At 38.0% G+C, this 24,316-nt stretch overlaps 1 protein-coding gene across 1 annotated transcript in view; it reads right to left on the bottom strand.

Moving 5' to 3' along the window:
- LOC136875483 (nudC domain-containing protein 3) overlaps positions 1-24,316 on the bottom strand; it is a 56,182-nt gene that overhangs the window by 23,630 nt on the left and 8,236 nt on the right. Inside the window, exon 4 of the mRNA XM_067149028.2 lies at positions 6,325-6,424. Within this exon, the coding sequence (XP_067005129.1) occupies positions 6,325-6,424 (100 nt within the window). The remainder of the gene's footprint in view (positions 1-6,324; positions 6,425-24,316) is intronic.

The following is a 24,316-nucleotide window of genomic DNA, read 5'->3' on the forward strand; positions in this document are numbered from 1 at the left end:
CAAGAAGAAGCATGAAAAGCAAAATTTTAGGAATGAAACTCGTGTAGCATTCTTCCAACAAGTGACCCTATTTGAACAATCATGTTATTGGTGTTATGTCCAACTAACCATTCTCTTCATTTTCAGGAGATGCCGAGATACCAGAAATGTCTCAAAAGAATTATTTTATACACCTGTAAATCTACCGACGTGAGGCTGGTAAACATGAGCACCTTCAAACACCACCAGACTGAGATGGAATAAAATCCACCAACATGGACTCAGAAAGCCAGTACCACCATATGAGACACTCAGTTCTCAAAATGATTATTTTATTTCTTTGATCTACCTCACAGCTGACCATGCTAACTCTCACTCTAAAAAAGGACTGGAAAGCATTCCTTATGGTGACTGAGACATTCAGGTTCACCGAACAGTAGCTATCCCAAAAGAGACTAGAAATTTCTGAGATATATGGCAATCACAGCACCCCTGCTAAGACAAACATTGTTTCCAATTTTGTGCACCAGGTTCTTTATTTCATCTTTCTTGTCTTACTACCTTTCTTATACAGACAGCATAGGTTTGCAAGATAGAGGGAGAAATCAGTCAACAATTGCCATCATGGGAATGGTATACTCTGAAACAAACAAAAGCCATCCAGGAAAATACAGGAGCTGTAATTCAATTTAATGCCAGGGGGAACCTAACATCCAGGAGTGTAAAAACAGTTGCAGTAAATAGGATGTGAAAATCAGCATTTCCAAGACTAATATACCATATAATCCCGAATACCATCCGCACTTTTTCCCCCAAAATATTGGTTCTAAATCATGGGCGTGGGTCGTATTCAAGCCGTCATTCCCGTAAATATTTACTACGTTTACATGGAGTATTGAAATAGATTTGAATACGGTTACCGTACTCGATATACCACATGTAAACGGGCATTCAGGTCTTACTGTGTTTTAGTTGCATTCTAGAAAACAAGATAGATTTTTTCTCAATACGGTGACAGCGGCATGTAAACACGAAATGTAAGGTAATGAATAGAGACGGGAATTTGCCTATTTTATTCCTGTGTTCAGAAACATAGGCTTTTGAGATATAAATCCGTTTTAGGGTCTTTTTAGCTATATTTTGTTGGTTTTATTGTGCCTATAAATGCTTATTTCAGGGGTTTGTGCCTATTTGAAGTATAATTGCCTATTTGATGCCTTTTGACTATTTTTTTAAAGCCGATTTTCTTCCAGTAGCTAGCGTGCTCGACAGAATTATCTTCTCCTTTCTCAATATCTGTTTATCCCAAAAACAAAAATGGGAATTCTCAGAAGTCACCAGAAATAGTTCTAGAGAAACTTCTATCAGGAGAAACAAGGAACAATTTGACATTGAAGCCTTCAGCCCCTCCAACCACCTAAGACATAAGCGAGAAACAGTCAACATCGAACTATGTTGCACAACCCACATGCCCTATACCTCCCTTTCGATGCGAACTGTTGTACGCGTACGCTTTATGTTCAGAACGTGCTGCGATTTATTGTGAAGTGGAAGAAGTGTGTTTGCGGCAATGCCCAAAGAAAACTCGTTGAAGTCCTACTGGCTGAAGCAGTGGATCACAGGGGATCCCAAATTTCCTACGGATGGAAGGATAGTCTGTCAAGCTTGCTGTAAGGAGGTAAGTTCGTTTGTTCCTTTTATCTTTTTTTGTGATTGAGAACAATGATCACATTTCATTGTAGCATATATAGGACTATTAATTTATGAATTGTAGCAAGTTGTTTTGTTGCAATACTGTATTAGTCATGAACTTTCAATAACTTATATTGCTAAAATGTAAATAACCAATAATTACTGAATGAAGAGGTAGAACACCGGTGGTCTTTTGTCACAGAATGGATGAAAATTAAATCTGTATTTTGAACTGTGATTCATTTCCTATGAAAATAGAGATTTACAACTGAAATGCAATTTTTAAAACTACCTTTAAAAAATCGTGAATTCTATTACACTTCCGCTAAGCCTTCGTGAACACAGGATGCACATCCAATGTAGCCCGGCTAGGACGATGCCACAGCGTGTTTTACAAGGTTGCCAAGACTATCTTTACAAGACCAGGCCAGCGAAAAGACAGTTGGTCTGGATTGGTGAGGTCCGGTTAGTAACCGTTGTGCTTGGGGGGAAGCAAAGGGAGTCTGCGGGGCGTAAGTTCCCAGGTTAACAAGCCTCTAGCATCCCTTCCAGAGTCTTGCTAAATTGTGACATAAATAAGGTTATGCGCACATGTCACGACAATTTCAAATTGTTTTTAATTTTCAACAAGGGTGGCGACCTTGTGGGCACACATGATGCAGGATCTATTGCAGGCAGCAGAAAATAGTCTTCACGACAGCTGACACGGCTGCCCAACGCCAGCGAATAGAAACAAATAAAATGTTCACAAATCTGAAATTTATAGTGCCTCCGTTTTCATTCTTCTATATAAGTAAGAATACTGCAAGGGCCAGCTTGGTGGGTTCTTGGCAAGCATAAAGGACAGATCTCTCCTCTATGTTACTCCGGTATCGTTTCACATCTTTTTTATTATATATTTCACTCGGTGAACTCGAAGCAATACTGCCAAATTATAACTGAAAATAGTTGCGGTCATATTTCCATGTAAATTGCTAATTCCCTTGTTCCTACTTTAAAGTTTTGTACTTCTAGAAACATCATCAGTGAAATAAAACCAGATGAAGTGACTTCATTGAAGTTTTATGCAATCACTTCATGTGATTTTGAGAGATCTTTCTCCGAGTACAAAAACATTATGCATGAGAGGAGAACAAGATTGTTACCGGAAAACATTGAAACGTTGCTTGTAAATTCCTTTTATAGTAATTGCGTGTATTATTAAATTATAAGTAATATTTTCATTCCTATTTTACCGTTAGTGCCTATTTAAATGCCTATTTTGGCTCATTTAAGAGCCTATATGCCTGCCTATTTTAACTGTTTTTAGTGCCTATAATTCTCGTCTCTAGTAATGAAATATGGTAAATCAAAGAATATGGGTAAATATGAAAGCTGCTGCTGCGGATGCTTGATCGTCATATGTTTCACAAATGTTGCTGACATGCTGGGTGCGCGAATAGCTGATCTTGCGGGATATCGTACTTTGCGAGAGCCGAGACCGTTGGTTACGGAAGTCTACCTCGCTCACATTCGAGTTCCGTATCTGTCTTGTGAAAGTGCTGTCTTGATAGTAAGTGATGGATTCAAAACGACGTCTGCGGTCATTAACTGTGCGTGAAAAACTTAAAGTTGTAAGCGAAGCTGAAATGTACAGAAAATGTGCCGTTGGCAGAAAATACGATATTGATGATTCATGTATTTGTGATTGGTGGAAGAAGAAGGAAAAACTTCTAAAAAGTAATGGCGATCGCAGAGAGTTCCGCGGGCGGAGTGCAGTGTTTCCGGAAATTGAAGAACGACTCCACAAATTTGTGATAGAAAAACGTGAGTTAGGATAGGGTGTTTCTAGTGAATGTGTCAATTGAAAGCACTAGAAATCTCAAAAGAACTCGAAACACAGGGTTTTACTGCAAGCCACGGATAGATCCGAAACTTTTATCGGAGAAAGGGATTGTGCATTCGGAGACGTACGTCTATTTCACAACGTCTTCTCAGGGTGCATGAAGAAATATTAACGGCCTTTCAGCGTCACATTATTCATCTGAGGAAGCAAAATTCTTATTTACTGTCGCAGATTGGGAATGCTGTTTATTTTGAAATGCCGCTGGAAAATACAGTGGATACGAAGGGTTCTAAACGTGTAACCATCAGAAACGGTGGTAACGAAAAGCAGCAATGCACAATAATGATGTGCATATTAGCGGATGGAACCAAACTCCCTCCATATGTGGTTCTGAAAAGGAAAACACGTACGAAAGGGAACTTGCCGTCTGGTGTTATTGTTAGAGCACATGAGTCTGGCTGGATGGTCAGTGCGTTAGTTGAGGACTGGGTGAAGTGCGTTTGGCAACGTCGCTTGGGAGCTTTGTTATAAAAACAAAAACATGCTTGTGTTGGACAGTTACTGAGGACATACAACTGACGCCGTAAAAGGTATAATGAAGAAAGGAAAAACGAATCTTGCAATAATTCTCGGAGGACTCACTTCTATTCTACAGCTGTTTGATGTGTGCGTGAACCGGCCTTTCAAAACTGCAATGAAACAGTTGCACACTGAATGGATGTCTAATGGTGATCACGCATTAACACCAACCAGACGAGTGAAGAGGCCTGAAGTGGGACTAATATGCAGCTGGATCAAGACCGCATGAGCGCGCATTCCCAAGGATCTAGTGTCCAAAAGCTTTAAGAAATGTGGAATTTCAAATTCAGTGGACGGTAGTGAGGACAACTATTTGTGAAAAGATGCCAGCGATGAAAGTTCCTATGGTAACACTTCAGATGAATGTTTTATTACATTCACCCCGGTTAGACAGGTTGTTAAATAACGTAGTTATATACGATGCAGGTTTTGGGGTGCACTAGCTACACAATATATTTTTAACTTAGTTGCCTTTGTTGCAGGTCCTCAGTGTAGAATGTTGTGCATTTTCAAAGAAATGAAGTGTTTTGAAATATCATGAAGGAATTAAGCGTTACACCAAAAGCAGCTGTTCCATTATTGGTTGTCAGATGATGGTCAATCAAATACTACATTACTTAATGAACGTGTAGAATGCTAAAAGGTTTGTTTTGTCACCTATTCAATACATATAAATTTTACAATTTAGGAATTTATTATTGATTCCACTTGAGACATGTTTCGCCCTTCATTGAGAGCATCATCAGTCAAATTATCTCCTCAAGGCAAAAATCAGGTACCTGGTTAGTAGTTGACATGCACAAATTAATACATATTATTAATACACATTACAAAAATTAAGTATGAGAAACAGTTGTACAACAGTGATGGTTGAACATATAGGCCTAGGTTTATAGAATAAGAAGTCAGCACCAATGCGTAAAATTAAAATAGTAGAGTTCGGCAGTGGTGTTCTGGAGAACAGTTGACGCAATCATAGGAAAATATAAAGTTTTAAAAATATTTACATTATAACAATCAAGGGAGAAAGGGTGTAGTGCTCGGCGTCAATGTTTGTAACCAAAAATTAATGTCAATGGTTGGTAACGATACAATATTTACATTGTCCAATTGAACAGATTGTTATAATGTAAATATTTTTAAAACCTTATTCCAACTGTTCAATTGGACAATGTAAATACTGTATAGTTACCATCCATTGACAATTTTTGGTTACAAACATTGACGCCGAGCACTACACCCTTCCTCCCTTGATTGTTATAAATATTTTTAAAACTTTATATTTTCCTATGATTGCGTCAACTGTTCTCCAGAACACCACTGCCGAACTCTACTATTTTAATTTTACGCATTGGTGCTGACTTCTTATTCTATAAACCTGTATGTTCAACCATCACTATTGTACAACTGTTTCTCATACTTAATTTTTGTAATGTGTATTAATAATATGTATTAATTTGTGCACGTCAACTACTAACCAGGTACCTGATTTTTGCCTTGAGGAGATAATTTGACTGATGATGCCCTCAATGAAGGGCCAAACATGTCTCAAGTGGAATCAATAATAAATTCCTCAATTATAAAATTTATATGTATTGAATAGGTGACAAAACAAACCTTTTAGCATCCTACATTCAGTATCTTCAATACGGATAACAATGATTTTTATCACTTAATGAACGTGTATCGAAAGATTATACACCATGATCCATTCATCTGTGCTATGACCTTGAGGACAGCTTTATATTTTGATACTGTGCAAGAATTTCTGTAGCAACTAGCCACATGATATTGTACACCACTCTGTGCACATTTCTTGCGTTAATCAATGGATGAATGTTAAGCTTAGTCCATCTAGCCGTGCCCTTAATGTTTTCACAACTGCATATTTTGCACACACACACACACACACACACAAAAAAACTGATGAGATAAAACTTTTTCGTAACTGCTGTATGACAGGAAAATTAATCATATTTTTCCTCAAACTTCCATTATAAAATTAAGGATGAGAAAATCTCATGTCTAAATACAGTATGCATGCATGTAAGTATTTATGTGTGATCTGGGGCAACTCCAATCCCTAGCCCAAATAATTAAGTCATATGCCTTACCAGAAAACCAATATAATGCCAGTTACTATACAGTTCTTACAAAGGCTGATGGCAATGATGTTAATGTAAGTTAGAGTACAGTCTAACAAAAGTGTAATGGATACCTATTTAATGTATTAGTCTAATCATACATACCTGGACATCGATATCCGATATTGTCTGTGCCCACCTGTAGCCATCACGTACAGCACCATTGTAGCTATCTCCTGTACTCTGAAATGCCTTCTGTTCAGTCCTGTAAAAAAAAAAAAATCATAAAAAATTATGAGCAAAACTAAAATTCTATTTGAACATTTGAAAGGTGAAGCAGCTGGAGAAATATATATTAGTAAAATTGGTTTCAAAACTGCAAACATCACCACAAGTTTCACAACATTAAAATTAATGATGAAACTGCAAGACAGAGTAGTGTTGTACCATGACAAATGTAAGACAGTGTGAGGACTCAGCCATTATAGCATGGTAGTTTGTGGTCCCGCCAGTGCAAGCACTGCAAGCGATTATATCCAACATGTGCTCCAGTAATTCCGGCAAGCTGGGTATAGAAAAGTGTGGGAGACGTTACTGTGAAAGATATTTCAGTGAGTAAGTTCAATTTTCTTTGCTTTCAGTTCCTAAACTCAGTTCATTGTGTGCTGTATACTTCAAGCATGTATCGTATGTGGCTTGATTAATTTAATAGTTCAGCATGCCATACTGTTTCTTGCCTGGCTGTAAGTCAGGTTATGGTACAGTAGTTGATGATATGAGATTTTTTTCCACACCGGATAGAAATCAATTTGAAAAATGGGCCAGTTATTCCATGGAAGGATACTGAGTTAACGTGTAATAGCAGAATTTGTCATATTTATTTCTCTGATGATTTGATAGTAAAATCAGATAATTTTATAGCGAATGGTAAAAACGTGAATATCTCTCATGTCTGAGATAGAAATTATGTCCAGGAGCAATACCTCATACTTTCCTTAATTTGCCAAAATATCTTTCAAGTGAGATTAAGTCCCGTGAAACTCCCAACAAGAACCTAGACACCATCAGCAAAGAAGACAGAAGATTGAAGACGAGAGTGCAGCGGCGAATGGGGAATTAAAACGACAGTCTAATGTTGATCAACATTTGGTTCATTCTAGTGTACTTTCTGATGCCGAAAAGAAAATATTATTGTTCAAAAGGTACCTAAAATATGCTAATCGAAATTTAATTCCAACTAGATCCAGTCTCAACTCAGCAAAATTGTGAATTATTTTTAAATTCATCATGCTTTGGTTTCATGTTATATTTTGGTATTCCTAGGGTAAAAATTCGTGCATATTTTCAGAGATTTTAGGTCATAATTTTGAACCAAGGATTTTTCTCATTCTCTCATCTTTCTGACTGAATTTGATAGCGCAGTTCGAAACTCTTCTAATGAGAAGTGTTTAGTGTACCATTTGGCAGTGTACGTTGTTAAACACTCTTCTAAATTTAATAAGTGTTCGCCCTGTGCCCATTCTCTACGTGAGAATAATCAAAGTAAATTTTCATTTCTCACCGAAATACAAGTCTATGGTTCAAACAACAATGAAATGTTTTCAACACGTCCTTCGAAAAGTGTATGAGACATAATTTTCCAGGCTAAGAAGGTAATTAATGGAAAACTGAACTCAAAATCGATGTGGTGTGAAATATTTTTTGATTGTATCGATTCCATAGAAAAAATTTCACTTGATCCCTCAGAAGCTGGATGTTATCTTCAATATGTTATGGATATAATCCCCAGATTTCTTTATCGTGATCTGAAATGCCGATTTTTCTTCATAACGAAGGAAATCCGGCAAGATTTACTATAATACCAATATAAATGGTCCATTATTGGACATTATAAATTTTCCGGCCAACTCATTCCTGGTTGCCAGCGTTTCGCCCTCGTGTGCTAGGCTGGGCTCATCAGTTGGTACCTAGCACACCTACCAAGACGCTGGCTAGTGCATACCATGGAGGCCACTGCATAGGCTAATTGTAGCCACCTATGGGAATCAACATCTATATTATCTGATGGCCAAGCAGGCATCAATTTTTGATAATGAGACAAAGTCTCTCATAGTGCATTGGCACTGCCGGTGGCTACAATTAGCCTATGCAGTGGCCTCCATGGTATGCACTAGCCAGCGTCTTGGTAGGTGTGCTAGGTACCAACTGATGAGCCCAGCCTAGCACACAAGGGCGAAACGCTGGCAACCAGGAATGAGTTGGCCGGAAAATTTATAATGTCCAATAACGGACCATTTATATTGGTATTATAAATTTACTCATTCGGAACAAATATTTCAGATTCCCTATGGGAATCAACATCTATAAGATTTATTATCTCGAATATCCGCCAAATCTTCATGCAAGCTTTCGAAAGTCCATTAACTGACAAATTGAGTTGGTGAGTAGAGTATTACCCTTAAATAGTTTGTAGGTGTTTGTTTTAATATGCTGGGAGTTAGGTGCTATTTATATTTATATGTACACTCCAGTAACCTGAACCTGTGCTTCCCGCAACATGTGATGAAGGCCGTAACGCATATTTCCATGGATAATGTTTTCCATTGTACCCTGCCGTGGTATTTTAATCATAATCTCTCATTGTTTTTTAAAAGGTGGTGTACATACTTATCAGTTATGGAGTAATACATTTCCTCTGGCATCATTCCTAAGACCATCTGATCGGTACTGTGGAGCTTGCCCACATAGCACTGCCTGGCGGGGCTCGCTTGAACTCGAGGAGTCCTCACACTTGTTCTTATATTCGTCATGGTTGTACCATGCATTTAAAAAAATGTTTTTTAACCTTGGACCTCTTGCTACTACACGTCTTTCTCTAGATCTCCAGATCTAAAAAATATATACTTAAAAGTCATATACAGGAATATTAACCCTAGAACTACCAACGGGGGGACAAAAATTGCCCACGTTATCTCATTTTAGGAATAAAATGCACAATTTGTAAGCAAGAAAAGCAATATTTTAAATAGTTGTCACATAAGATGTCTACTAAGATGTCACATAGTCATTATTCCAATGTGTGTTTTTTTTAAAGTTCCTATAATATACTTTTGTTGAGGGGGCAATTTTTGCCCCCCCCCCCTCCCCCCTTAGACGTGCATGTAACAGATTTTCCTATCTGACGAAATATCTTAATAATGTCAAATGGTCGGATTCACGCATTTGCACTTTGAATGTTAGCACTTATGAGATCGTTATTACACATCAGTTGAATTGGCAGAAGAGTTATTTGAAGAAGCAAAGCTCACCTTAGTAGGGACATTGAAGAGCAATCGTCGTCACATACCAGAGGAGCTGAAGAAAACCCAGGGCCATGAGAAATATTCCTCCAAGTTCTTATTCACGGACCCAAGAACACAAAGACCACCCGTAACCCTGGTTTCATACATCCCCCGCCAAAAGCCCACGAGAAATCTCCTCCTCCTCTCCACCCAGCATATTGATGACAAAATTGACAATTCTAGTGAGAAAAAGCTAACTGAGATCAACTTGTATTATAACGATACAAAAGGAAGTGTAGATAGTGTTGAGCAAATGGCAAGACATCACTCTGTAAAACGAGGTACGAGAAGATGGCCACTTTCTGTGTTCTTCACCCTAATAGATATTGCGTGTATAAATGCCTGCACCATATTCATAAAAAATAACCCTGACTGGAATAAGAAGAAACTGAATCTCAGGAGGCTGTATATGTTAGAGTTGGGGCAACAGCTTTTAAGACCACTTGCAGAAGACAGGGCAAAGAACATGCTTGGTTTGAAGAAACCTATCATTTCAGCTACAGAAAGTGTCCTTGGAAGGTCATTACCCAGTGCTACTTTAACAACTGCTTCTGCTCCATCATACACAAGATGTCATCAGTGTTTGAAATCCATTCACACTAAGAAGGACAAAGACAAGATGACCAAAGTGACAATGGTTTGTTGCAGATGTTCCAAATACGTCTGCAAGACTCATTGTACGAAAACTATTATCTGTACCAACTGTGAAAGTGAAAGTGAATGAAAGAACATTCATAATGTTCCTATGATTTATGACTTAACTGTTGCTATACACCATGCAAATTTCATTATTCTCTTTGTTGTTGTTTGTGAGTGCAGTCATTGTTAACTTATCTCAATACTGTAATATTACAGGAATTGTATATTAAAAACTTCATTAGAGATGAAAATAATAGCAGGTAAATTTTGCCCCCCCCCCCCTAGATATCCAAGTGACAGATTTTACCTTGGTAATGCTAGGGTTAAAAGGAATACATAATAGGATAAACACAATGACAGGTCAGTGTGGGAAGATATTACAAGAACAATCAAGAAAATGAAGAAGGACAATCTCAATATCTTCATACACTGCCATATTCAATTAGATGGGCTCTCACCACATCAATCCCGACTCCTCCACATCTGTCTCTTCTCAGCCCCCCCATAAGCTAACATTTGCTTCGTGTTTCATGAGGGTGAAGAGCACTGACGCTGACTGAGGGGCCATCCTCACAGATCCCCAGTCTAGATTACATTATACTGACCCGTTGGGATTCATTTCTTTTTCTGCATTTGCTCTGTGTTCCTAGTCTTTTACCATCTGTTTTTTCCCTTTACCTACATTTATCTGGCTTTCTTATTATCTTACAATTCCCACATTAAGACTGAAGATCTGTCAATGAATGTTCATACCCGCACTCTTGATGAAGCTGGGAAGCAGAAATGAGCTCACTGAAAGGCAGAGAAGAGACGGATGTAGAAAAATTGGGATTGATGAGGAGAGAGCCTATCTATATTTCTCTGAATCTAAGATGACGTTTTTTCTCAGAATCTCATGTGAAAAATGTGATGTGGTAATGTGATGGGGAAGGCCCAAGTAAAAGAAACGGTGGTTGGTATGCGTGGATGTTGACGGGGTGGAAGGAGTACCTTTGGTTGTAGGGCTGTTTTGTCTTATGTTATGTAAAAAAAAAAAAAACAAGGCATCACAGGGATATGTGTTTAATTGACAGTACAGTTGAAGGTGTGCCGTAAAACTAACTCTGTCTATAATATTTATCCATTTATACAGGTAAAAAGTTATTTGTTGCCTAATTGCAACAGTATGCAGTAGAGGGTTGACTGAAGATCTGTCAAGGTGGACCCTCAATGAATGTTGATATCCACACTCTTGATGAAGCTGGGAAGCAGAAATGAGCTCACTGGGAGGCAGAGAAGAGACGGATGTAGAAAAATTGGGATTGATGAGGAGAGAGCCTATCTACTGTATTTCTCTGAATCTAAGATGACTTTTTCTCAGAATCTCATGTGAAAAATCAAGGGTCGTCTTACATTCAAGACCTAACAGTAATGGACACCACTGGCAGCTACAATGGTAACCACTCTGCCTCTTTTCACCTCCGTGTGCACACGCACGCGCGCGCACACACACACCCGCAAAACTCATTGACAATCAATGTCTGTCACTTCAATATAGATCGCTAACCATGGCAACCGGTTGTACAGTGCTTCTGTGTAACATCATTGGATCTCAGGAAATAATGAAGAGAAAACAACATTCTATTAGCCTCTACAAAAACGATTTTCAAATCCACAGAATGGCATCAAAACGTGCAAGCTTTCGAATTCTTACAAAGGCCATGGCTACTCAGTGGCAGAGTTATACTGCGCCTACTGTCACTAACGCTTAGTGAAATTAAGTTTCATAGACAGCAGGAATATTTTCATGATGGATCGTCGTATTGTAAAGATACTTTAATAGGTGTTGCCGGCAAATTTTCAATGGGTTCTCGTCGATATTTTAAGTTAATGGTTATTAATAATCCACTTAATATAATCCTATCCATTAGGTAAATTGTGATTGTTGTATACAAGGAACTTGGTATACAAGGCACAACATAAAAGTTTATTGCTTCAATACATTTATACAATATATACATGAAATAGAATGAAACTTTTCTTGAAGCTTGTTGAGTTGCACACGTTTAATGTTAATATAAGGTAGTAGGCTGAGGGCCTGAGTATTATTTACATAGGTACAAATGGTGATTCCTATATACATTCAATCTTGTCTTGATTAGACAGTCTGTTCAAATGAGAGAATGTTCTTGATAGTCAAAAACTAACGGTCATGTATGATAACAACTGTAACTTGTAGAGAGAGTTTGTATTAGCAGAATGCTAACAGGAGGTGTATAACTTGCAAGGAACTTGCGCTTATGTTCATATATAGCAGAATGCTATGATTGGAGTCGGAGCACTGTATGGGACTTGAGTGAGTAGCAGAATGCTTGGATGGGTGTTCGACGTAGCTACGGGATGCAGGATGAATGAGGCAATGTCCAGAGGTGAAATCTCACGGCCAGGAATCAGTCCACCTATTCAGAACACATTCTGACTTGCGGTGTAGTCTGGTCGTTGGACACTGTAGGAGTCCTGGAGAGGCGAGAAACATTGCTCCTTTTATAGCGCTGGCTGACGTCACAGACGATCACATCAGCGCACTGCAGTCTGCCTCGTGGTCTCTGGAAACATCCATGTGTCGGGCGGGCTGCGGAGATTGTAGGCGCGGAGGACACACACAACAGTGATACTTAAAAGTATATGTAAAACCACTATTATTACTCTTTCACTTTTAGACCTTATGCGTTAATCCGCCATTGTTGTGATTATCTATGTATTGTTCCTCTTGACAGAGCTCTTGCTCTCTGGAACCCTATTTATCAATCAAATAAAAAATAAAAGACACTCAGAAATGAAGAATAATTGTGCAGTCGCAAAAAAAATACAGCATAGGCCTAACTAAAGCCAATATGCAGCATTAGTGTGAAGGTAAAGATAGCTTAAAATATGCATACTGTAAAAAAAAAAAATGCATTCAGTGACCCGCACAAGGGCACTTTAAAGAAGTCGAGTTCATAAATAGTGAGGTACGCGCACAAAAAACGGTGGAATGGCCATACCACAGCACAATATACTTGTTCGTTGACCTTCTTTATTAGGCCTATACACCACTAGCCGCTGAACTCGGCTGAACCCGGCAAGCGAGACGTGCATATAGCGACAGCCGATTGTACCTGGCGCTGAGTAAAAGTAACAGTTTTAGAGACAGCAGGAATATTTTCCTGATGGATTGTATTGTAGAGACATATGGAACAGGTATCGCTGGCAAATTTTCAATGGGTTCTCTTTCATATTATGACACCAATTTTAAGTTAATGATTATTAAACCCACAAAAATAAATAATAATTGTGCAACCGCAAAAAAATTACGGCATATGTTCGGCGTTGGCGGGAAGACAGTCTAAAAATGTGTACTGTACAAGAAAGGCATTCATATGATTTTACAGAGCACTTTCTAAGCCCGATTTAATTTGTTTGAAGGAAAGAGTGAGGATCGTCTTGCATTCAGGGTCGTCTTGGATTCAGAGAAATATGGTATATGAAGGTGGCAGTGTATAAAAAATGTGAAGAATTCCTTGTCCTTTGTATTTCCATGCATTTTTGTGCTCCCTCTTGACACAATGACCTATGATTGTGTTTGTTTTATTATGTTTTCCTATCTCTCTCTATACAGGGTAGTCGGAAACTATGTGAACCGGGTATATGAGTGTTAGGGAGTAGGGTCATACTGATGAATAATTTGAAAAAATTTTGATTTCTTCTGCCATTGTCATTTTATCAGCTGCTGAAGTTAGCCAGTCAGATTGTTCGTGGGCGAATTCAAACGGGCTTTGCGAGGCGATGTTGCTAAATCTACACGTGGCTTAAGGCGGCTTGACAGCACCAATCGAAGGAAAAACTTCGCCATGGGAGGGATTTGTACACAGGCCTCGGAGCTGACATGATGGTGCAATAGCATGTACACTACAGTGACATCGGCTGAAACTCACTGTGTATTTGTCTTTGATGCTGATTTCTCGGCATCGGTAGCTACTAAACTATTGGTCATTCGCGGAATGTTTGTTAGCAGCCATATAGCATGCATACAGTGGATTTGGACTCACAATGCAACGCAAGACTTCAATTGGTAGTCTCAAGCCAGTCCTTAACCCATGTACAGATTTAGCAATATCGATGGCCTAGAATGAATACCTCGTAACTCACGCAAACTCTGTTTTGTAGGAGACACAAAAAACCATTTTCCCGGTTAGTTATTATACTATATTGCATTTTGTTGTGCTCTCACATTATGAGTTTGTATTTCAGAGCTTTCTAAAGAGGTTATTTTAACTTTTTTTTGGTAATTACAAGCACATATGACTTACGAGGTTTTCTTATGTGCGTGTTATCTGAGTTACGTGGAATTCATTCTTAAGTTCTTAGTTACGAGGTTTTCTTACATACACGCTAACTGAGTTACGTGGAATTGACTTTTTAATTCTTAGTTACGAGGTTTGTTAGCTTTTGTCTTGTGTAAGATACGTGGTTAATAGCTGCCAAAACATTATTATAAACATGTTTAGAAGTATGTTTGCACATTTTCGTGAATATTTTTTCATTGATGTGGGTTTCATAAAAGAAACAAAAAATTTCCAAAATTGTTTATTCCACCACATAATACAATTATACAATATATTTTAGCTATGTATAATTCAATCAGCAGAATTTGTCACTACATGTCACTACTGGAACGGTGTGGCAGGTTGTCATAGAAATAGTGAATATCTTTGGGGATCACAGATTTGAGCTCCTGAAGATGCTTAAACTTTACAAAATCAATGGGTAACCGCGAGTTGTATAATGGAGGACGTTCAACACTGTTATCTGAAGGCTTCTTGTTCCCTTTGTTCCTTCTTGGGAGGTCTGAAAATTGATCCTGATGGTTCAGTTTTACTTGTATTGTGCAGTCAGGTTTATACTGGATACATCGTACGTCGGTTACGACAGGATCTCCCTTTTTTGTACCGGGTCTAATTGATGACAAAAGGTTAAGGTCGTTATACCTCTTGAAGAAAGTGTGGTCAAGTTGTTCTACCTTGTATGGCTGGGGTTTAATTCGAGCCGTTTTACAAACCTCGACATACCCAGCTGGGGAGTAAATTTCTCTGTTCCTCATCTTTTTTTCAATATTACTGTGAATGCTATCGCATTCCATTTGAGTATGGCCTTTCTCTAAATATTTTTGGATTATTGTCACCCCAGTTTTGTGCGAAATCAGTAATAATGCATTGGCCAATACTGAATTCCTGTTTTGGCTCGTACAACCATCGCTGTACAAGATGACGTGTTTGACTATATCCAGATTGATTTCTTTTGAAATGAAGTGAGTAACTATAGTAGCAAATTCGTCTGCATTTACTCCCCCCTCACTTTCATCCCAGAGGTAGCAGTAACCTTCGCAAGATTTCAAATTATAAAATGTAAAGTTGTGAACTTTTAATTTCCTCCTATAATATAGAGCCGAAGCTTTTAAGGAAGGGCATAGGAGAACTGCTTGAACATCCATGGTAATAACGGCAGTCCTTTCATCTGTTTCTTCTTTGTCCTTAGTCTTTTCTTCTCTTGCTGCATTTTTTCTTTTTAGATGGGCAACATGCTCTGGTTCACTCACATTTCCTTGTTCGTAACCACAACACAAATCGCACTGATCTTTTTTGGGAGAGAAAATTCCGAAATTGTGAGCCTCAAACACTTCGTGGAATATAAAACTAGATACAACTAAGTGTTCTTTCTCCTCATTTTTACAATATAACTGGTACTCCCTGAAAAGCTGTGCTTTGGACTGCCAATGAGGTTCGAGGTAAAGTTTGTTCGTGTCCTTTCGGCAATAGTGTGACTCTAGTTTGGGGAGATTATTGAAAAATTCAGTTAATAGTTTTCGTTCATTACTGATACATTTTCCCTTTCTTGTTGTTCCTGTATCCTCGGTTTCTACATCTTCATTGTCCTGTTCATGTGCGTCGTTAATTACATTTTGGTCACCTTGTCTTTGTATCTTATTCTGGAGTACCCAATTCCTTATCATCCATTCACCTACAGATAGGGAGTTTAGGAACATTGTTTTACATACACGTATTTTTGGTAAGTTGTTTTGAGGTTTGAGATGATACAACAGAGAGGCATTCCTTCTAGATTTTGTACCAGATACTGTTCTTTGATGCACATCCCTCAAATCTACAAGATGATGTGCTTCAACCTTTCTTTGGTTCCAATCTAATGCCCAAAAGTTTCTGAATATTTGTTGCCTTCTTTCGTCAGTGATCTGTGTACATTTGAACTTGTTCTTTTGTTTTCCGTCACATGAACAGCGAGGTTGAATACTCCTTTCGGGTCTTTTGACATCAAACGCTGTTTTTCCCGTCTCAGACTTCCTCCGTCCTTCATATTCTTTTCCTTTCATTCTTTTAATTTTGTTTTTGGTAGCTGTCCATGTACTTTTGTTAGCTCTTCCTCGTTTGGCACGTTTTCGTTTTTGAGGCAATTCCTTACTATGGTTTACTCCATCATAACTGTCATCAAGATTGCTTTCACTTGAGGGTTCATAACTGTTGTCTGGTAAATTTTCATTTTATTTCCGATGGTCATCCAACTCAACATCACTCAACTGATGAATTGGTTCTTCATGATGATCAACTTCTTTTAAAATAGTACCGGTACCCAAAATCTCTCCGACATTTTTATTTGCCTTATTCACTGAATGACCATTGGTACTCTCACTTAACTCTTCAGAAACCAAATTAAATGAATTATTCAATACAGTATGGTCTATTGATTCACTTCCTGGTTTAACTGGCAGAACTGAATCACTGAATATGACTGGCAGTGACAGAATATCTTCAAATACATTAACTGGATTAAAACCAAAATTACTATTATTCAGTGATGATGAGTCATTAAGATTAAAAGGTTCCAATAATGGAAAGCTTTCTACTCCTCTAACAGTCTGAAGATTATTGTCTTGTGAAGTGTGGAGATAGGAAGCATCTCCTATATTTTGAGGCTGAATTTCCTCAAGGTAGTTACCACTTCCATTGGCTTCTGAGATAGTAAAGCTGTTCTCATTTCTGGGCTGAACTGAGTCGCATCCTTGAACTAGAATAACAGTTTAGGATTAGAAAAATTAAAAAAGCAATAACCCAATAACTTCCCTTACTTATGCAGAGAAACTCGCAACAGGACAGTGGTTGTTTACCAATACATCCTGTGAAACTGTATGGATGAAAACTAACCTGTATCATCTTCAGATTTATCGGCAATGATTTCTGTGTCTGCACAAATAGAACCAGTATTGTTTGATTCAGCTATTCTTTTACCACCTTGGTCCTTAAGAATCTCAAGAGCCATCTTGACAAGCCTAGAACCCCTTGAGTCTGCCATCTGAAAAACTACCACCCACTACATTAAACAGTTGACAAAAACATAAAATTACTCTATTTACAGTACTTAATCCATAACTAAATAATTATCAATCTGTAATTTAATGCAGTACAAATTGACGAGCTCAAATGAATTGGTGAGTGCAAAAGTGAACATAATATTCTTTTATATGAACTATGGTATAACATGAAAACCGTATGTAATATGATTTACATACTTTGTAGTTGAACGTGCAGATATATTATGCACAAAAGCCTAATAGCAACTTTTTTGATCAAACCTCTCCTTTAGCTACAAAACAGATTTTCCCTTCTCCTGAAAAGTAAGGATATTGGAATGTGTACGTTTTTCAACTCACCGATTCAAATACAAATGAGAAGACCACGTAACTCATTAATAAATCACAAGGGACCATAACATCAATGGCCAGTTTATAAATGAAACACTCGTATCTCTGACTTACGAGCTTTTCATACTACACTTTCGCTTTGTAGCCTACATACGAGGTTTTCCATGTTATAGCAGCAATTCAGATCATCAAAAAACGGACTGTTACATGGGTTTTAGTTATTAAAATGAGCAATATAGAGAAAACATTCTTACCTGAGTAAGTATCCAGCAAGAAACGATGCTGATTTCTTCTTGAAGTTCAGTAGAATTTCGTATAAACAACTCAGTAAATGCTCACAATATACGTGCCCTTCACACTCAACATGGCTACCATACCGAATACGAGGTTTGATTTTTCCCTGATAGAGGCCAGCACGATGTTGAAGTATTCTTTTTTCTTTTCCAGGAACATGAGATACGAGGTTTTACATCCAAAAATGCAAAAAAGTAATTTCTGAAAAATTTTGAGATACGAGGTTTTCATTCTAGGCCATCGATATATCACCTTGCAAAGCCCACTTGAATTTACCCGTGAAGCGATCTGACCGGCTAAATTTAGCAGCTGATAAAATGACAACGGCAAGAGATATCGAAATAATTTTTAAAATTATTTATCAGCATGATCAACCCTCTAATGGTCACATACCCGGGTCATGTTGTTTCCAACCACCTTGTATCTGACATGTCATTGTGTTTATCCTGTTATGTTTTCTTTTTTTATGTTTCCATCACACTGCAAACAACTTGATCTGCCACTTGTTCATTCCTTTCTATTATTTAAAACATATATTCCTACACAAATGTTTTTCCCTCTTACAGCATTTCTCAACTACAGGGCACATACTGGTAGTTTTCTCTCGACATCTACTTTGTGGCCTGAATATATGCTCATTATTGTTTCTCAGAAGATAATCAATAGTGAAAGTATGGAGGGTGATCATAGATTACACTGCCCTGTGATTGTTTCATTGCCGCCATCCTGTATTGCTTTTTAGGATGACTTCTGCATCCTGAATCAGGATCCGAAGTTAATTTTTCCCCATCACATAACATTTTCTCAAAAATCCTATATTACATTTATTTCATCACATACACTATTGCACTTCTTACATTATTAGGAAGAGTGTTGCTTTAATTTAGATTTCCTATTTTTTTATTAATTTATTTTATTATTTTATTAATTCGACGTCCTCCAGCCATCTCATAGTCCTGTATTATCACGCTCAGAGTGCAGAGCCAGCAACTATGTACAATATAGCCGGCAGCGCACAGTTCTGGCTGAGTGGTGTCATTCTCTCATTGTGCTTTGTCCGCGACAGTCTGAGTTGTATTTTGCTTGCTAGTGAAAAGAGATTTTTGTCTTCATAAGCGTTCTATATGTGAGTGACGTACTGTGTTAATCTTTTTATTGAACTTACATCTATCAACACGCCACGACGTGGCTGCAAGAACAATCCAGATACATTCTGCTATGTATGTGGAAGTTTTGTACCGATGAGACAGCGGTGCAATATAACCGAGTTCGTGAGAAAGGCCTACTGTGCCTACTTGGGCTTGAAACTTGGAGACCAAGACAAGCCATGGGCACCGCATAAGGCTTGTAGAACCTGTATAGAGCAGTTATGGCAATGGGTGAACGGTAAGCGAACTGCATTACCATTCGGTATTCCAATGGTGTGGCGAGAATCCAAGTCCACAGTACTCACTGCTACTTCTCTTCTGTGAATGTGAAGGGATTTAACAACAGCAACAAAGGTAACATTGTGTATCCAAGCAATATTCGATCTGCAATTTTACCCGTTCCTCATGGCCCTAATACACCAGTACCACAGTGTCCAGAACATTTACAGGATTGTCCCTCTTCTGAATCTGATGCAGAAATGGCGGGCACTAACTCTGACTGTTATTTCTCCCCTGAATGTATTGAAAAAGAACCAAGACTGTTCAATTAAAGTGCATTAAATGACTTTGTTCGAGATCTTGGCTTTACAAAGGAAACTACCGCGTTACTTGGGTCTAGAATTCGTGAAAGGAACATGTTGGCACCAAGGATGATGTACTATTGGTATAGACATCGGGAACAAGAATTTACACCCTTCTTTTCTGAAGAAGGAGCCTTGGTTTACTGCAACGACATTCTGGAGGTTATCTTAAAATGACCCTTTTGACTGGAGACTTTTCATCGATGCCTCCAAGAGTAGTTTGAAGTGTGTCCTTCACAATGAAAACAAACTTGCATCCATTCCCATTGCTCATTCAGTTATTATGCGAGAAACATATGGAAATCTCGAAATGCTGCTGTGTAAACTGAAGTACGAGGAACACAAGTGGAAAGTGTGTGATGTGTCCAAGTAATAGGTATTCTGTTAGGTTTACAAGGAGGTTACACAAAGCACCCCTGCTTTCTATTTGAGTGGGAAAGTCAAGCACAGTTACATTACTGGACTCAAAAAGAATGGCCACGTAGACAATGGATTGTAGGGTCGAAAAACATAAAACAAGAAACTCTTGTTCATAAGAGTAAAATATTGTTACCTCCGCTTCATATCAAACTAGGGCTTATGAAAGTTAAGGCCCTAAACAAGGAAGGTGAATGCTTTCAGTACCTGTGTCATTGATTTCCAGGCATCATTAATTCCAAAATCAAGGAGGGTATTTTCACAGGTCCAGATATCAGAAAAACTTCTTTCTGATGCTAATTTTGAAGACGTTACGTGCACTGCAGAGCTACCGGCATGAACAGCATTCCGGAATGTAGTCAAACTTTCTTGGAAACACAAAGAATTCAGACTACAAACAAATGGTGGATAAATTTCTTGTTTCTTTCCAAGATCTAGGCTGCAAAATGAGCTTGAAAGTGCACATGTTACATTCATATCTGGACTATTTCCCTGAAAACCTAGGAATGCTGAGTGAAGAGCAAGGAAAAATATTCCATCAGGATCTACAGGAAATAGAACACAGATATCAAGGAAAATGGAACAAAAAACATGCTGGCAGATTACTGCTGGTTACTAAAGAGAGAAGGTCCAATTACTCCTCACACACGAAAAGCAAGGCAAAGACGTTTCTTATACTAAGGTAGGACATTACAAAATTGAAACCATAGACTTACCATTCTCAGTGTGTTACGAGGCTTAATGCGTGGTAAATTTTGATCCATTTGTCTGTGTTTTTCTACAGATCTGTTAACACAATACACTACGTATCTTTATATTATGTTCATAAGTACACCAGTGTAAGATAGGAATGTTCAGATGGGTGAAAATAATAAAAAAGAAGCGTTCTTTACATGTGATAATAGTAATCTTGCATGTGCGCGTGCTGCATATTTATCAAATTTTCATTTTGAATTTGCACAAAAACCTGATGTGATAGGGGTAAACTGACTTCAGTTCCGGAATCAGCATGCCCGAAATATGAAAGATCACTATGTAAACTTCATGCAATGATCGGAAAATTTTAATTTGCAGGTCAGTGTTATTAATTGTGGAATTAAAAGAAGTAAAAATCCCTAAAATTGCATTGAAGAAGAAACCAAAGGTCAGGATTTGGGAACTGGAGGAGGTGGATAAAAGAATGGCATTCCACGATTGTATAAAAAGGAAGTTGCCTAACACGGAAATACGAAGTGGAGGAGAAGAGTGGGACAATTTAAGACAGACATTTGTGGAAGCAGAAACTGAAGTATGCGGAAAAACAAAAGCAGAGGTTAAGGGAAAGGAGACATGGTGGTGGACAGACAAAATAAAAAATAAAAAAAATAAAGGAACAAGGTAAAGAAAGAAATGGATGAGGAAAAGCAAAAAAAGTATCAGAGGGATAAGAATAAGATAGTAAGGTTACATGTGGAATACAAAAGATTGAAACTCCAAGTAAAGAGGAGTATCAAGGAAGGAAAGGAGCAATGTTGGTGAGAGTTTACCAACAAAATTGAACAAGATACTCAAAGAAATCAGAAACTATTATACAGAATAATAAAATCAAAAAGAATAAATCAAGAAAAAATTTTTTTTTTTTGCTAGTTGTTCTACGTCGCACCGACACAGATAGGTCTTACGGCGACCGATGGGACAGGAAAGGGCTAAGAGTGGGAAGAAAACAGCCGTGGCCTTAATTAAGGTACAGCCCCAGCATTTGTCTGGTGTGAAAATGGGAAACCACGGAAAACCACTTTCAGGGCTGCCAACAGGGGGGTTCGAACCTACTATCTTCCGAATACTGGATACTGGCCGCAATTAAGCGACTGCAGCTATCGAGCTCGGTCAAGAAAAATCAAGGAATTAGAGAGAGAAGGTGGATCCATAGTACATGACGAAAAGGGTCTTCAGAAGGTGACAGAAAACTATTTTGAAAAAACTTTAAAATGAGGATGACTGCTCGGAGGAAGAAAGAGATAAGAAAATGGAAATAATAGATGGAGAAAAAGAAGAGAACCGATAACGGTTGGAACTTCAAAGGGCAGTGAAAGCAATGACGAATTCAATGTTGATATGATTAAGGCAGCAGGAAGCATTGGACTACAGAGGATATACCGAGCCCTCAATTCCATATGGAAGGATGAAAGGATACCTGAAGACTGGCAACAAGGAAGCATTGTACCATTGTTCAAAAAAGGAAATAGGAAGAAATGTGAAAATTATAGAGGTATAACCCTACAGTATTATCACATGGGCTAAAAATAATGGAGAAAGTCATAGACAAAAGACTTGAGGGATATAATATAAACACAGTTACAGGAAGAACAATATGGCTTTAGACCAAATAGATCAACAACAGACTTGATATTTACAGTGCAAAAAATAATGGAAAAACATATGGAAAGGAACAAGGAAATCATCTACGTATTTTTGTATTTAGAAAAAGCTTCAGTTAAGAGAAAACATGTATGGGAATGCCTACTGAAAAGGAATGTACCAAAATAATTAATTAACAAGATAAAAATGTTGTATCATGAGAGTAAAATAAGTGTACAAGTGGAGAGTGGTGACTCTGAAACATTTTATACAAAAAAAGGTCTCAAGCAAGGAAGTGCACTGTCGCCATTATTGTTTATTATATTGATTGATGAAATCATAAAACGTGTAAAATAGAGTATCAGTAGTGATGAGGTGAATGCTTTGGTATTTGCAGATGATGTGGTGATTTGGGGAAAGGGAGAAAAGGAAGAACAAAGGAGACTGGACGTTTGGAATGAAAATCTGAAGGAGTTTGGAATGGTAATTAGTAAAACAAAAACAAAAAACAAAAAGAAAGTTGTAGTCATGCACTGTGGAAAAGAGAAAAAAGAGAAGCCAAGTGAACATAGATGGAGAACGGTTAGATAATGTAGAATCGTTTACATATCTGGGTAGCATTATTAATGGAAGTAATGAAATCAACCCTGAAATTAATAACAAACTAAGTAAAGGTAACATTTTATCAGGTCAGAGAGCTTTTATGGGATGACGAAGTACCCAAGAGAACGAAATTAACATTATATAAACAGTATTTCATACCAATTGTAACATACGGACTAGAAACGCTGGTAACTAATAAGAGACAAGATAGTAAGATCCAAGCAGTAGAAATTAAATTTTTAAGAACATCGGTTAAAAAGACAAGAAGAGATAGAATTCAAAATATTAAAATCAGAGAAGAGCTAAATATAGAACTGTTAGTACAGAACATACAGAAAGCAAGACTGAGATGGTTCAGTCATGTAAAAAGAATGGGAAAGGAACAGGTAGCAAGAAGGGAATTGGAAAGATAAGTTAAGGGAAAGAGACCAGTTGGAAGACCAAGAAGAAGGTGGATGGATCAGATTTGGAAGAACTTTAGAGAAGCTAGATTGGATGTGGCAGAAATAATGGAGCAGGAAAAGTGGAGGGACAGAAAGGAGTGGAGGCGGCTTGTTAACCACACCCGGGTGACTGGAGTGGGACATTGATGATGATGATGATGATGATTCATTCTCACTCTCTTCTTAATAATGCTGTAAATACCCCACCAAGAATACTAATCAAAGAGGTACCTGAAGTATCATTGCCATACCTAGTGAGATAACAGCTTTAGCCCGATCAGAAATTACTCACCTAAAATCTCTTGCTAATCTGATTACTCCATGAAATCACTTTATCCCTGACACGTCACTTTTCCTCATTCTTGGCCAAATTTCATCCTCTCATGCAGTATTATAACCAGAGTTGGAAAGTAACTGAGTAAAAGTAATCATATTACTTGTAATGTCTGGCTCCATGGCTAAATGGTTAGCATGCTGGCCTTTCGTCACAGGAGTCTCCGGTTCGATTCCCAGCGGGGTCGGGAATTTTAGCCATAATTGTTTAATTTAGCTGACACGGGGCGGGGTATGTGTCGTCTTCATCATAATTTCATCCTCATCACGACGCGCAGATCGCCTATGGGTG

This window comes from Anabrus simplex, chromosome 6, assembly GCF_040414725.1.
Source record: "Anabrus simplex isolate iqAnaSimp1 chromosome 6, ASM4041472v1, whole genome shotgun sequence".
Classification (NCBI taxonomy): Eukaryota; Metazoa; Arthropoda; class Insecta; order Orthoptera; family Tettigoniidae; genus Anabrus; species Anabrus simplex.